The sequence below is a fragment of the Gambusia affinis genome, linkage group LG06, assembly GCF_019740435.1.
Source record: "Gambusia affinis linkage group LG06, SWU_Gaff_1.0, whole genome shotgun sequence".
Taxonomy (NCBI): Eukaryota; Metazoa; Chordata; class Actinopteri; order Cyprinodontiformes; family Poeciliidae; genus Gambusia; species Gambusia affinis.
This window is the reverse complement of record NC_057873.1, coordinates 1,120,093-1,134,305: the sequence shown is the minus strand read 5'-3', so window position 1 is coordinate 1,134,305 and position 14,213 is coordinate 1,120,093. Positions and strand designations below refer to the sequence as shown.

Genomic DNA, 14,213 nt, shown 5'->3' with positions numbered 1-14,213 from the left:
AATTTTTCAATTAGTTAGAATTTGATATTCATGCTCTTATTCTGAAGGCTGTTTGGGCAGCAGTTCCATTTCCTGTCCTTGCATTCTCAACAGACAGTAGATAAGATATAAACATAAACACAATATCTAAGTTGGTTATAGAACATGCTGTAGTCTGTAAAGATGTATTCTCAACTGAACTAGCACTTTAGCACGTTAGCATTAGCTTACATTAACTGTCGTGCTAGTTTAATGTTTAGCATTAGCAGGATGTTGTGGTGATGGAGGTAGAAGTTTGTCTGCGGTTTGAGACCCTGTCTGTCTCTGTGGTTGTGTCCTTGAGCAAGGCACTAACTCGCCATGCCTGCTGGTGCTGGTCTGAGGGCCAGGGGGCGCTCTTCATGGCAGCCTCTGCTCTGTCGGACTGGCCCAGCTGTGGCTACTCCCCAACAGCTTGCGTGTTTCACACACTGTGTGAAAGTGTGTGTTAATGGTTTGTTCTTCAGAGAACAGAAATGGACTGCAGGTGGGAGCACACACCTCCAAACTGCACCTACGCTTGGCTGTGCTGGTTGCTGGGAGACTGAATGAAGCTGTGTGTTTTCCAGGCTGCAGTTTGAGAATAAATCATGACGGTGAAGGACCCGGTTCCTGTGCTCAGTCTGAGGTTTGGATCTGAACTGAAAGACAAACCTCTGACTGTCGTACAGCCGATCCACAGAGGTTTCTGGACGCACCAAGACTTTGTGTCCAGAATGTAAAGCTGCCACGGTTTCCCTTTTGTTTCCTGATGACCTCTGACCTCTGGAGAGGCAACACAAACAGAGCGACAGTCTGGAGGGTAATTGTTGGGAGGAAAGTGAGCTGAGGAATGTCTGAGTTTGGAAAAACACCGAGCGGATGGTGCCAGCCGGCTCTGTTGACCCGCGCTGCTTCACACTTTCTCCATCTGTGTGTGTGTGTGTATGTGTGTGTGTGTGTGTGTCCAGTGTACAGCTCTGACTGGCTCACATGGGTAAACTGGTTGGAACAAATGTGCTGCTGAATGTTTCTGTTTGGAGTTTTTCTCAGTCGGCCTGCAGACGTGAATCAAAACGATTAATAAATAAAATAAAGTGTTAAAACATTTCATCTACATTCATGCAGATTTTAAATCAGATCAGGTCTGCAGATGTTTTCTGTCCTGTGACAAACATTTTCCACATGTTGAAACTTTTGTTTTTTATTTGTGGATTTTCTCTTTTTTAATTTCTTTTTGTTTTTTATTATTTTTTACATAAATCTAAAAAAGTACTAAAAGGTTCTGAATCTTTTTTCTTATGTTTTTATTTTAATTTTTTTTCTACTATGTAATAATTCCTCGATGCGGTCATGAGTTCAAGTTGACCTTTGACCTTTGGTGCACATTGTGTCTCCTGTCAACCTACAGTAAAACAAAGGCAACTAGAGTCAATATATATATGTGTGTGTATATATATGTATTTTTAAGTTTTGGATCTTTTATATGTTCCACTTCAATGTCTATTTAAAAAATATTATTTTGTGTAATTTTTAATTTTTCATATTTCCTCGTCTATTTTTCTTGTTTTTATTAATAAAACTGGTTTATCTTCCACTGAGCCGCCTGGAAACTTCCTGGAATCCAAGGATCGGAGCTTCATCCGGACCAGTCAAGGCGTTGCCATGGAGATGTGCTCCATTATTTCGGTTCTGGTCCTGAGAAACCCAACTTGACCCCTGACCTCCAAGGAAGAAGGGACAGCAGCGTCCCACTTCCTGCTCTTTGGCTGCACACCTGGTTGCCATGACAACCTCCATGTTGTTCAGCAGCTGTAGTTTGATGCTTCCTGCTGAGTCAACAAAACGAAACACGTCATTCTGTCTGGTTTTGACTCGATCTGATCCAGTAGATTCATTTTCTGCAGCTTCAACCTCCTGACTGGATCTCTGCTCCTCTACAGACTGCATGGATCCGGTGGTTCCGGTGGATCCGGTGGATCCGGTGGTTCCGGTGGATCCATGCAGACTTTTCTCCTTTATCAGTTTTTTCTGCTCCAGTTTTTGTAAACTTGTAAAATCTACAGATTCTTGAGAATTTCTAGCTGGAAGTTTGTCAGAACCGTCTCTCCTTTCTCTCAGCCAGAGTTTGGACCTCCCCCGCCCCCACCCCTCTCTGGTCCTCCCCCCTCCCCTCCCTCTGTTCGCCGCTCGCAGCTCCTCATCTCCAGCCCGTTGGTTCTGGTTCCGCTCATCTCCAGCCCGTTGGTTCTGGTTCCGCTCATCTCCAGCCCGTTGGTTCTGGTTCCGCTCATCTTCAGCCCGTTGGTTCTGGTTCCGCTCATCTGCAGCCCGCTGGTTCTGGTTCCGTTGCTCCGCCGGTTCATCGAACTGCCGGTCTGAGGTTTCGTGAACTGGACCGGTTTCGGATGGATTCTTTGTTTGCCTTTGCTGGGTAACAGCTGGCCCAGTTGACTGGACGGACTGGGGCTGTGACTGGTTCGGGATCGCGTTTTTCCTGGAGCGACCTGTGGATCCGCAGGAATACCGGGAGAACCGAGCAGCAGGGCGGTCCATGTCTCCGGTCCGGTCGGGTCCGGCTCCGAGGTGAGTTCCCATCCGAACCTGGTTTTTTCCGCTGCTTCCCACACAGGAAACTTTCCCCACTGAGTCCAGAGTATTATTTATTAAATATGACATGAAATAATGAAAAGTTTGTTCTGGATGACGACGACGATGATGATGATGATGATGATGACGATGATGATGACGACGATGATGATGATGATGATGATGATGCATTCTGACTTCCGGTCAGACCTCAGGTCATCCTCCTGAAAAAGTTTGATCATTTCAGATTTTAAACCATCAACAGTTCTTTACTTGTAATGTGTTGCAGCGCCTGTAGGGGGCGCGCTGGGCGCTTTCTGCTGTTTAAAGCTCAACTGAAGAGTTTCAGATCAGGTGAATCCGTGACGTTTAGGCCTCAGTTCTACCTTCATGGCTGTTTCTGTCAGGAAGTTTTCACTCCTCACGTCGCTGGACGTGTGTGTGTGTTGGGGGAGAGGGGGGGCGTGTGTGTGTGGGTGTGTTGGGGGAGAGGGGTGGGGGGGGGGGCGTGTGTGTGTGGGGGGTGTGTGTGTTGGGGTCTCATCTGACCGTCATCCTGTTTGGCCTCTCCAGCTCATCTTTCAAACATTTCTTTTAAAAACAAAAGTTCCCAGACAGACGAAGAATCCAGGAATGTCAGCCGGACTGAAACAGAAAACAACATGAGACGAAGATCCAAAGTCTTCCTCAGAGGAACGGCGACTGCTTTTGGTCAAAATAAAAAAATTCTCCTGTATGCAGAAACCGACTGAAGTGGGAGTTATTAAAACAAAATCAAGACAGGAAACTTCCAACACTGAGCAAACATCTGTCAGCGAAACAAGAAAGTTTCAGGGCTGAAATCCTCTCAGAGGCTCTTTAAGAAATAAAAAAATCAAAAAATTTGACAATTTTATCTGCATGATGAAGGAAAACAGATTTTTACAGAACAGGAACGACGACATTCGTCCAACTGAGAGTTTAATGTTCACATGGATCAATGTTCATTCTGTATGAATAATGTATGATATGTCATATTGTATGATCAATGTTCATTGATCATACAATGAACATTGTATGATGTAAACTAGGGAAAGCTAAGCTAAGATATGGTAAATTTAGCTTACTTAGGCTAAAATCAGCTAGGCTAAGGTAACCTAGTGGTGTCTATTTTTTAAAGCTTTTTAGTGATGAGGTTTTTTGTTTCTGCTGTTTGCTTCACAGCGCTGCTTTTTATGTCTGAATGATTGATAGAAAACAGAGACAAGTGAATAAATCAGGACAGTTCATAGAAACGACTGATGGTTCCTTAGAACTCTGTGTGCCAAAGGTCAGTGAACGCATCGTATCGGGATGCAAATGTGTTCAGGTTCTCCTTCCCCTTTCCGTGTTAACTCAGAAGAAACGTCCCGAGTGCCTGTGACCCTTGACCCCTCCTCATGCTTCCATGTACAGAGGGACTCGGCGTTTCCATCGTTTCCTACCCAAAGGCCTGCAGCCTCAGGCCATGGAAGCTGCTTTTATTCTGATTCTGCTGCTGGATGCTTCCACCTGATCTGCGATCAGACAGAAAGTGGAATATGACAGTATAACGATCACATCATAAATTAATGAGGCGTTTGGTTCTCTTGTCCTTAAAAGGCCAAATCCTCCTTATCACCCTCCTCATCTCTGACTTCACTGGAAGCAGCCAGCCGTTCCAGGAATCATGAGAGCAGCTTTGACCAAAGTCATGCCGGCTCCGACGGATGAAGGATGAGGAGAATTTTCATGATAAACAGGAAGCAGTTTGTCCTGCTGTTTGGTGGATCTGAGCAGAGATCCAGAGGTTGAGCTCCAAACTCAATCACAGCCAGATGTTAGAGCTGCAAACGGTTTCTGCTCTCGCTGCACTTTTCACTGCAGTGTTTCCATATTTAGATGTCAATGAAACCTGGCACTTCCACTTCTCCTTGATGCTGTTTGACACAAACTTTGAACGATGGTGTCGTCTGCTCTGTTTGGGTTCTGGTTCTGATTTAGGTCGGTACGCGTCCATTATACAACAAAACACAAGACAAGGGAAACAATGTCTGTCTCCAGAATCCAGGTTAACTTATGATCGTTAAAAGTTTCAGTATTTTGATCAAATAAACTCAAAACGCAGGATGTGATTTATCATCCGATCCAACAGAAACGAACGACGTTCGCAGCAAATAAAAGACGTCAAATCAACGAGTCCTGGCAACCGACCCGCTGCCACTCTGACACTCTGACATTTTGATGGAAACGTTGAGAGTGAAACAGGAAGTGACACGCGGTGGCAAAGCAAAACACCCATTCGTAGTCACCCATTCAGAGAAATGATCTCTGCTCTGGTCCGTAAACCACAGAGAGGTGAGCCGCTCTCTTTATCCTCACCCATTTGTTCCCACATTTCATTTTTTCATAATTAATTGTGACTGCAGTCGGGCGGTCAGACGGTTTAACACAAAATAAGATAAACAGCAGTGATACGTTTTAAAGTTCACTGAATTTTAGCTGCTGAGCAACGGGAGCTAACGTTGATTAGCTCCATCCAAAGTATCGGCAACCATTGCTTCAACCATTGACCTGATTGACCGTCTGTCTTCTTCTGCTGCAGAATTATGGCTCATCTCATAATTCTGCATGTAAAATTTGATAAAATGCTGCGTCACCGTTCAGATCGGATCAGATTTAGTGGAAGTGGCACAAATTGATCCGGTAGATCCTGATATCTGGAGCTGAAGCTGCTTCAGTGTTTCCGGTTCCTCTGAGCGGTCCGCTCCGACCCAGACTCCAGGAGCCGAGCAGAACCAAACACACCCCAACCATCTCAACTATTTGGAAGCTCTTTTAATATTCAGTCTGTAATTATGGGATGTGGGAGGGTAGTTTCCTGGGTTACCACTGTTTGCCGTTTAAAATAATTAGTCCAACAATTTAGCATCTTCTGAGGTTAGACACAGGCTCTGCTGTGACGCACAGTGTGTGTGTGTGTGTGTGTGTGTGTGTGTGTGTGAGTGTGTGAGTGTGTGTGTATGTGTGTGTGTGTGAGTCCGGCGACAGCTGGATACCACAGCGCCTCTGGCCCAGAGCCGCTCAGTAAACAACACAAATAACAGACACAACATGCAGCAAAACGCACAGAAACAGGCAGCAAACATGCGCCTGCGCTCCACAGCAACTGGTTTAAAATTAGACCGAAGTTTGTTTTAAACTCCTTGACCTGAGGAGGTCAGGAGGTTGAGGGTTTGAATCCCAAATCTGACTTCTTTCCTGGAACATGATGCATAAATTCCCACATTTTCACATGGAAACATTTCTGCCGGCTCGGTGGAGCAGCGGACAGCGTGTTGGACCTCTAGCTCTCTGGAAGAGAGTCAAAGGTTGTGGGTTTGAGTCCCGACAGAGTCAAAGCTTCAAGAAAAATGGAAAAAAAAGCCCTTGGATCACAACCAGGTGAATGTGAAGTCAGTCAGACAGATTTATGTTTCAGTTCCTGCAGCGACAGAAACATTACAACATCTCTACGTGTTGCTCCAGGAAGCAGAGAAACGACTTTATGACCAGAATGACGGAGAAAACAGGCTTGAACTTGTCAGAGCGAAGCAGAAACACTGACGCTGTGATGTGTGTGTGCTGCAAACAGCTGTGTGTGTCTGACACACACACAGAAATGTCTCCTGCTGACACATTTATGGAGTCTCATCTTGATGTCCGACTGTCCGCTGAATGTTTCCCAGAATTCATCAGGACAATAGAGCTAGAGCAAACAGAGCAGACTGAAGGCGGATCTATTTTTGGTTCTTATTTGTTGAAGCTTTCTGTGGAAATCTCCTTCATTTTCTCAGTTGGATTTCTAGAACGTTCTGTCTGACATGTTTCAGCCTCAGTTTCCTGCTCAGTTTTGAATGAATGGTTCCGGTTCTGCTGGTACCTCGGGCCGAACCGGGTTTATTATTGAGAAAGTGGAGAAGATGTTTAAAACAATCTCTCCTTTAATTCCTTTAACTCAGTGGAAACAGAAATGCATCCATCATGGTGCTAAATGGGATTTGTAGTTCTGTTGGGTTAATGAGCTCTAAGATTGTTGCTTCACAGCAAGAAGGTCTTTGGTTCAAATCCCATCCTGTGTGGACAAAATTACAGATCCTCCATGATTAGCTTCTGCTAAAGAGCATGTAGGTCAAATGTATAAGAGCTAACTTAAGTAATATGCTGGTGTAGCGCTTTAGCATTAGCTTTAGCTAATACCATATTAATGTAGCGCTTTAGGGTTAGCCTGCTCTCCCTTACTAACGATGAACACGAGGTTCATCTTGTATGTTTTCATATTTCTGAGCCTCAATAACCTTCCAGAGGTCACAGAGGTCACAGAGGTCACAGAGGTCGCAGATCAGGGTTATAAATTCAGCTTCCATTCTGCTTTGGCTCCTCAAACAGAACAAACTAAAATGTGTACAGAACTGAAAACAAACTGAGGAGACGTCCAGGCTGAACGCAGGGAGGTCAAAGGTCGCGCTTTATGGCTCCCCTCTGAGGAAAGTTGCACAGCTGACGGACTCTCAGCCAGAGGCGTAGAGGAAAGAAGTAAAAGTACTTTGCTACTCACTCAGAGCCTCATTTTAAAAATCCTTCAGACAACAATTAGTAAGGAGTGAGTTCAAAATCCTAGTTACAAATATTCATCGATCCCAAAGGGAAACTAAACGATGTCGTGACTCCGAGGTGCTCAATACGTCGATCTCGGCGGTCGGAAACCAGCCGTCCTCTTCTGACGCACTTATCAAAATATTCACTGAGAACAACAAAAATCTACAAAACGTATTTAAATTATTGACCCAACAAAAATATTAATCTCAGTAATTATTGTTTCACTCAGGTGTTTGTGCATTTTTGTGTGTTTTGGTTCCATTAAACAAAATAAAAAAGGGACTAAAAGACCGACCGACTATCAGAGCAGCAGTTTGAATCAGCTGATCAACCACCGCTGTGATCAATAATCACCAGCCTGAAAACCTGATATCCTAACGGACTGAACGATTTTTTTTGTCTCCCCACCAGGGGGTGTTTTGTGGCTCTAGTGTCCCTTATATGACAGCAGGCTGACAGGAAAGGGGGGAAGACATGAGGCAAATGTCGCCAGGTCCCGGAATCGAACCTGCGACGGCCGTGTCGAGGACTGAAGGCCTCCAAATGTGGGTTGCGCTATCCGCTACGCCACCACAGCACGACCAAGGACTGAACGATTTTAACGTTGTCTCTGATCGGCTGGTGGTGCGCAGGCGGTTGCCACGGCAACGGGTGTGTTTAAATAACATAGAGAGTAAAAAGGTAGAGTGATTTAGAGTTGATCACCTGTTCAGGTTATTTTACCTTTGGTTCCTGCGATCAGTCTGAGGTCAAAGTTCAGATCTGCAGTAACTGACTGAGAAACCAGTGAGCTGCTGCCAGCGTCAGAATCTCACTGAGGAAGAAACTGCATCAGGTTTTCTATCACTTTAATGTTTCTGTAAAATGTAAAATAAGTGACTAGAATTAAATTTACTGTTTTTATTTGTGGTTCATGAGGCTGGTGAGAGGAAACGTAGCTGTTCCCCCCCGGCTGTAACTCACGACGCCTCATAAGAGTTATTATAGACAGTCAGGTAAAGTTTTGTTCAGATGATCTGAGAGGTGAAGAACTGAATCGTGTCCGTATCATTTTTTATTTCTACTCAAGAGCACGTCGTCAGCAAAAGAAACAAATAAAGCATTTCGTACGACTAGAACTTTTTAGAGCATTTCAGACTCAACAAAAGTCGTTTTGATAAGTCTGAAGGTGAAAATACTTTTTACTTTCTGCATTTAAGTTCATTTCAAAACTTTACTTTTTTACTGAACAGTTCAACCTGTACTTTTACTTCAGTAACGTGCGGTGAGGTTCATAGCTGGTGAGGCACTGACGTCATCAGAATCAGATTTGCAAATAGATGCATAGATTGACAGCAGTTTACAGGTTATGTTTCACTTCTGCATCCTTACACATACAAACTGTAGCTCACAAAACACACATTTCCTTAAAAAACAAAACAAAATAAATGTTATTACTGTCTTACCTTACCTAAAAAATCACTATCTCTATTATAATCTATACTTGACTTGCTTCCCGAATCGTTTAGCCTAGCTCGCTGTCACTTACTCGGCAGTTGAGGAGTGAACAAGACGAACGTCTGGGATCTTGAGCGCCCCCTGCCATGAGGCAAGAGAACTGCCTGCCTCACCTCGAACCTGTTCTCTGCCGTTTATAATCGCTCATTACACGAAACACGTTACACAAACACAGTTGGTGACAAAAAGCACTGTACATTATATACATAAGCTAAATTATTGGAAATAAGTTCACATATTAAATTAGTTTAAACCATTTTATTGACGCCGTACAGCAACATGCTCTCTCCGCTTAGCAGCCAGCGCAGAGCCAGGGGTTGCGCAATCCAAGGTGAGGCAGAGCTCGCTGCTGCCTCACCGGCATCGCTTCCAAGCATTTGAATGGGAAAATAAGAAAATTCAGCGATTTTGAACAAATAAAAATCGAAATTGGTGAAGCTACATGAAAAATAAATATTTTTTAGTACAAACCACCGGATGAATATAACAATTTAAATTACTTTATGATTATATATTTTCTTTCTTTCCATGATGGCTGGTGAGGCACTGCCTCACCTGCCTCCCCTGACCGCACGTCACTGTTTTACTTTCCCTAAAGTATTTTTTCAGTGGAGAATGTGAGTATTTCTGACGGTTCTGCTTCTTCCTGTTCGGGTCAGAGAGCGATGGATGGGTGACGGTTGGAGTTCGGACCCCAGAGGAACCCCTGAAACGCTTCCTGCAGAACCCGGCTTCAGATTTCAGGTCCGATCCGTCACAGAAAGTCCCGGGTTCTGGGTCGCATCAGAACGCTCAGTAGTTCTGGTTCTGGACCACACACAGCGGCCCGGCCCACGTCTGTCAGGAGGAAGGGTGTTGGAGCGCCAGCCTCGTGTTTAGCCTGGAGGAGCACTTTTTCTCGGCCCGGTTCTGAACCCAGATCACAGAACCGACCCGTGACTCTAAACAAGAGCAGCTTCTCCCCTCAGGTGACACAGAAACCCTTCAGTTCTTCACCTCAACGGTTCTGAAACGGGTCAAACAGGAAGTCCTGCTGGGTTCTGGAACTAAGGCATGAGCAGCATTTTTCTGTGGTTCTGGTTCTGGTTCTGGAGCGTGGAGACTGGATAAACTGACCATCCCACCTCAGGTCAGATGAAATAAATGCAGAACTTCATAAAGACCCGATCAGGTGGTTCTGATTCAGACAGGAAGTACTTAGCCCTGAAGCTACATGTTAGCATCTCATGTTTGTTGTTTTTCAGTTCAGGAACCCGAACAGAACTATAGAACCATGAGACCAAACCCAGTCAGTGTTGGTTCTGGTTCTGATCAGGCTCAGATGACAGCAGGAAGTTCTGGCTGCTTGGCGGAGGAACAGGAGGAAGTGATGCGGATCAGGAGTTCTACTGGGTTCTGGACCGAGCTCAGTGCAGCATGTCTCACTTTAAAACCCTGAAGGAACATAAACCAGATAACCCGGAGCCTGAGGTCCGATTCGATCAGAACCATGAAGCAAGAATCAGAACACGTTGCTGCGTAGACCCTGTGTGATTTCTTTATTATTGAGTAAAATGTGTTGCCATACAGGTTCACTCCTTTAGCTTTAGCTTTCTGTGTAACACTTCCGCTAACCTGCTAATAGCTAACATTTTGCTAGCTTTAAAATATTTAGCACTCAATTCATTTTTCCAGATAAATTCTAAAACTCAAATTTTCTTGTTTTAATGTTTTGTAAAATTTCAGCATCTGTCGAGGTTTTGGTTGTTGACAGAGGAGAGTTCCTCAGACCTTTTTTTCATGCTCTTATTTTGAATTCTGTTTACGCAGCAGTTCTCCACCCATGATGCATTGCAGCAAGTGACAGTTATTCTGTACCCAGAATGCATTTCTGTTGTTCCACAGTACACAGGTTTAGATTTGCTGATGTCCTGCAGTCATGATTCAGCAGCAGTAGCAAAAATAAAAGTAGAAGTGAAGCATCAGAATGAGTTCCTGCAGCGCAAACCGTACAAGTAATAACAGATTTAACCTCATGAGGGCGACATACTGACGTAGCTTGAATTTAGCGCTTTACCATTAGCTTCCACTAAATAGAATATCGGTTTAGCGTTAGCAGAGCTATTGTTTATGGGTTAGCAGCTCCTTTTTTAGCATCATTATGCAATAGCAGAGCCTTCTTTTTGTTTAGCCCTATTTTTCCTAACTTCGAAGCGCTTAGCGTAGCTAGCGGTGCTCACCGGTGGGTGTCACCATACAGGTTTAGTATTTTATTTCTGGTGTTTTGTGTCTCTGTTTGTAAGTTTCTTTGTGTTCGTTCTGCGTTATTAAACCTACTGTCTTTTCTTGAACCAAACGTGGATGGACGTGGTGGATATCCCAGCATGCCTCACTGTGTTAGTGTGTTACTGGGTCACAGACGCCTCCTCACATTGTGTTCTCTCAGAACCTGGGACAACTGGGCCTCTTCTGACGTCGTCTCTGCTTTTTGTTGCTGAACAATGAGCCGTTATCTACAGTCACAGTGGCGTTGTTGTCCATTATTTATCTGACTGTTTGTGCTTTTTTACTCGTTTTTAATTCACCAGTTAAACTCAGATTGGAACTTCCCAGCATCTGTTCCCTGCTCTGTGTTCTGGTTCTGATGACCCTCTTCACAGAACCCGTTCCATCTCATAATAATCAGCAGCGTTACTCCCATCAGTCTCTTTCTGCCTCTAAGTTTCCGTCCTGCATGTTTGAGTCCCATTTCAGGAGGCAACTGTTGCCATGGAGACGCTGTCCTGGTTCTGGTTCTGGTCCAAGTATTGGTTCTAGTCCTGGTCCTGGCTCTGGTTCTAGTCCTGGTCCTGGTCCTGGTTCTGGTCTTGGTTCTAGTCCAGGTTCTGGTTCTGCTGGGTCATTGTTGGAAAACCAAGGAAGCTGGAAGAAAACCTGGAAGTTCTGGTTTCCGGTTTGAGTCGGACTTGGATCTGAAGAAAGACCTTTAGACGCAATGCATTGTGGGAGCTCAGATGATAGGCCAATGAGATGAGGCTGGTTGCCGTAGAAACAGTAAACACATACGCAGTGAGTGAAAGTGTTTGATGAGGTGAGTCGCCAAAGCGACACAAATATCTAAACTTTTCCATTCTGAGAGATAAAGCCCGTCTGGAAATGGGTCAGAACTGCAGGTGGGACCGGCCAGCATCAGAACTCTCCTCAGGTTCTGCAGAAACATTTCATGCTTAATAAGAACCGCATTGCAGAACCAGGAAGTATAGGTAGGCCCCTCCCACTGGGTCGGCAGTAACGTTAGCAGGGGTTAGCTGCGGCGCAGCAACATGGCCGCCTGTTGGACCCAGTGGTAACGTTAGCAGGGGTTAGCTGCGGCGCAGCAACATGGCCGCCTGTTGGACCCAGTGGTAACGTTAGCAGGGGTTAGCCGCGGCGCAGCAACATGGCCGCCTGTTGGACCCAGTGGTAACGTTAGCAGGGGTTAGCCGCGGCGCAGCAACATGGCCGCCTGTTGGACCCAGTGGTAATATTAGCAGGGGTTAGCCGCGGCGCAGCAACATGGCCGCCTGTTGGACCCAGTGGTAACGTTAGCAGGAGTTAGCCGCGGCGCAGCAACATGGCCTCCTGTTGGACCCAGTGGTAATATTAGCAGGGGTTAGCCGCGGCGCAGCAACATGGCCGCCTGTTGGACCCAGTGGTAACGTTAGCAGGGGTTAGCCGCGGCGCAGCAACAGACCCAACAGTCCACAGAGATCTGGGACACTAACAGTCAGAGTCAAAGTGGATCTGGTTGCTCGGATTCAGATAGACCAGGCTGTGGGAACTTCACTGAACTCTTTCATGAAGTCTGGCTTCGGTCCGAATGCTGAAACCGGGCCTGGACTTTGAATGCCAAATGCTTTAAATTCTTCCCCTACGTTCTGGACCTTGGCCTTTCCTGGGTGGCCTCACCTACTTTATCAGACCGATTAAAGTTTATTCTGCTTCAAAAGATACAGAAGATTCAGAGCTGGATCTGATTTTTGTGTAACACGTTCCGAACCGTCTGCCGGGTCCAGATCAACCCAGAGGACGGACTGAACCCAACCTTCGTGTTGGTTTTAGTCTTTTCTGTTTTTCTGAGGATCAGAAATCTGCTGCGGCAGTGTTACAAAGGGATGTCAACTAGCAACCTGCTGACCTGGGATCCGGGCCTGGACCGCCCGGACCGTTCCCCCTCCGTGACCCATAACCCTGGTATTGAGGCGGACAACTGCAGGAACACTTGTTTGTGTCCAGTGGACAAACTGGGTCACACTATTACTGTATCAATAAGTTTGTAGGAGGCTGTTACACACACACACACACACACACACACACACACACACACACTGGGTAATATGAAGACAGTGAATTCTTGTCTTCCAGCCAAACATTACATCTGTGCTCACATTTTTCACACAAAGGCAGAGCGAGAGCGTCCATGGCGGTGGAGCCAGCGACGTTTTCTGGGTTTCTGCTTCCTCTGGTTTCCTGTTTGTGATGAAGAACGATGAAGACGCTGTCCGGTGGCTCTAATGCCGTTTCTGCTTCTCTCCAGGTTTCTGCTCCCTTCCAAATCCTCACAACATGCCTGAGGGGTCGCGGCGCAGCAGCCAGAGATCGCCCAGTAACTCAGGTAAACTGGGACTGGGATTGGGACTGGGATTGGGACAGGGATTGGGACTGGGATTGGGACTGGGATTGGGACAGGGATTGGGACTGGGACTGGGACTGGGACTGGGATTGGGACTGGGACGCCACCATGCTTAGTGGTTACAGTGGTTCTGTTTGAGTCCAAACATCGTCTTGATGTTTCGTCCACTCAGCTGGGAGCTCTGTTAGGAAGACGGATGTTCTCACTCCATCTTCATTCAAACCAACAGGAAGTGTTGAGAATAAATAATTCTGGGTTTTCATCTCTTTTAGCTAGTTGCAAAGCTAAAGCTAAAGGAAATTATATGTTAGGAAACGCCCTCTTAAGGGCGTAACTTAGATAAAGGCTAACAAAAAGAATGAGAAGCCATTTTGTTCTGCCAGCCCTTTAGGAGAGCATCAATTATGAACCAGCTATATTCTGGTATTAATAAATGGAATTCATGAATTCAACTCTCTGACTTTTATACAACCTCATACATCAAGAACGTAGCATGGAGACGGACAATTCTCCACAGCAGCTAGCTCTGGTTGTTTGGGAGCAGGAGAAGATGTCTGCTAAATCTTCACTCATTTAGTTACACGAATCAAAAAACATGACTGAAAAACAACATTCATTAGAAAGTGTACAGCGGCTTGTGAAGGTCGGGAGGTTGTACTTCTGACTTTTATTGTCACTTGGAAATGATGCGCAGAAAAAGGTCAGCTAGTGATGTTAGCAACGCTAGCTAGGTAACGTTGGCTGTCTGGTCTTATTGCTACATGTGAAGCTGATCTCACCCTCTGATTGTATCTGAAAACCAGTCTCTGACTGACAGACCCACATGGTTTACGACACTCACCCC

At 45.5% G+C, this 14,213-nt stretch overlaps 1 protein-coding gene across 3 annotated transcripts in view; it reads left to right on the top strand.

The window, feature by feature from the left end:
• The first annotated feature begins 2,283 nt into the window (after positions 1-2,283).
• plekhg2 (pleckstrin homology domain containing, family G (with RhoGef domain) member 2) overlaps positions 2,284-14,213 on the top strand; it is a 51,690-nt gene continuing 39,760 nt past the window's right edge. The window contains exons 1-2 of one of the 3 annotated variants that reach the window (XM_044120756.1): positions 2,284-2,583; positions 13,274-13,351. In XM_044120756.1, the coding sequence (XP_043976691.1) occupies positions 13,303-13,351 (49 nt within the window). In that variant the 5' untranslated portion in view covers positions 2,284-2,583; positions 13,274-13,302. Of the gene's footprint in view, positions 2,584-10,669; positions 10,713-13,273; positions 13,352-14,213 lie in introns of those variants that run through there. The other 2 variants (XM_044120755.1, XM_044120758.1) reach the window with 2 other exon arrangements.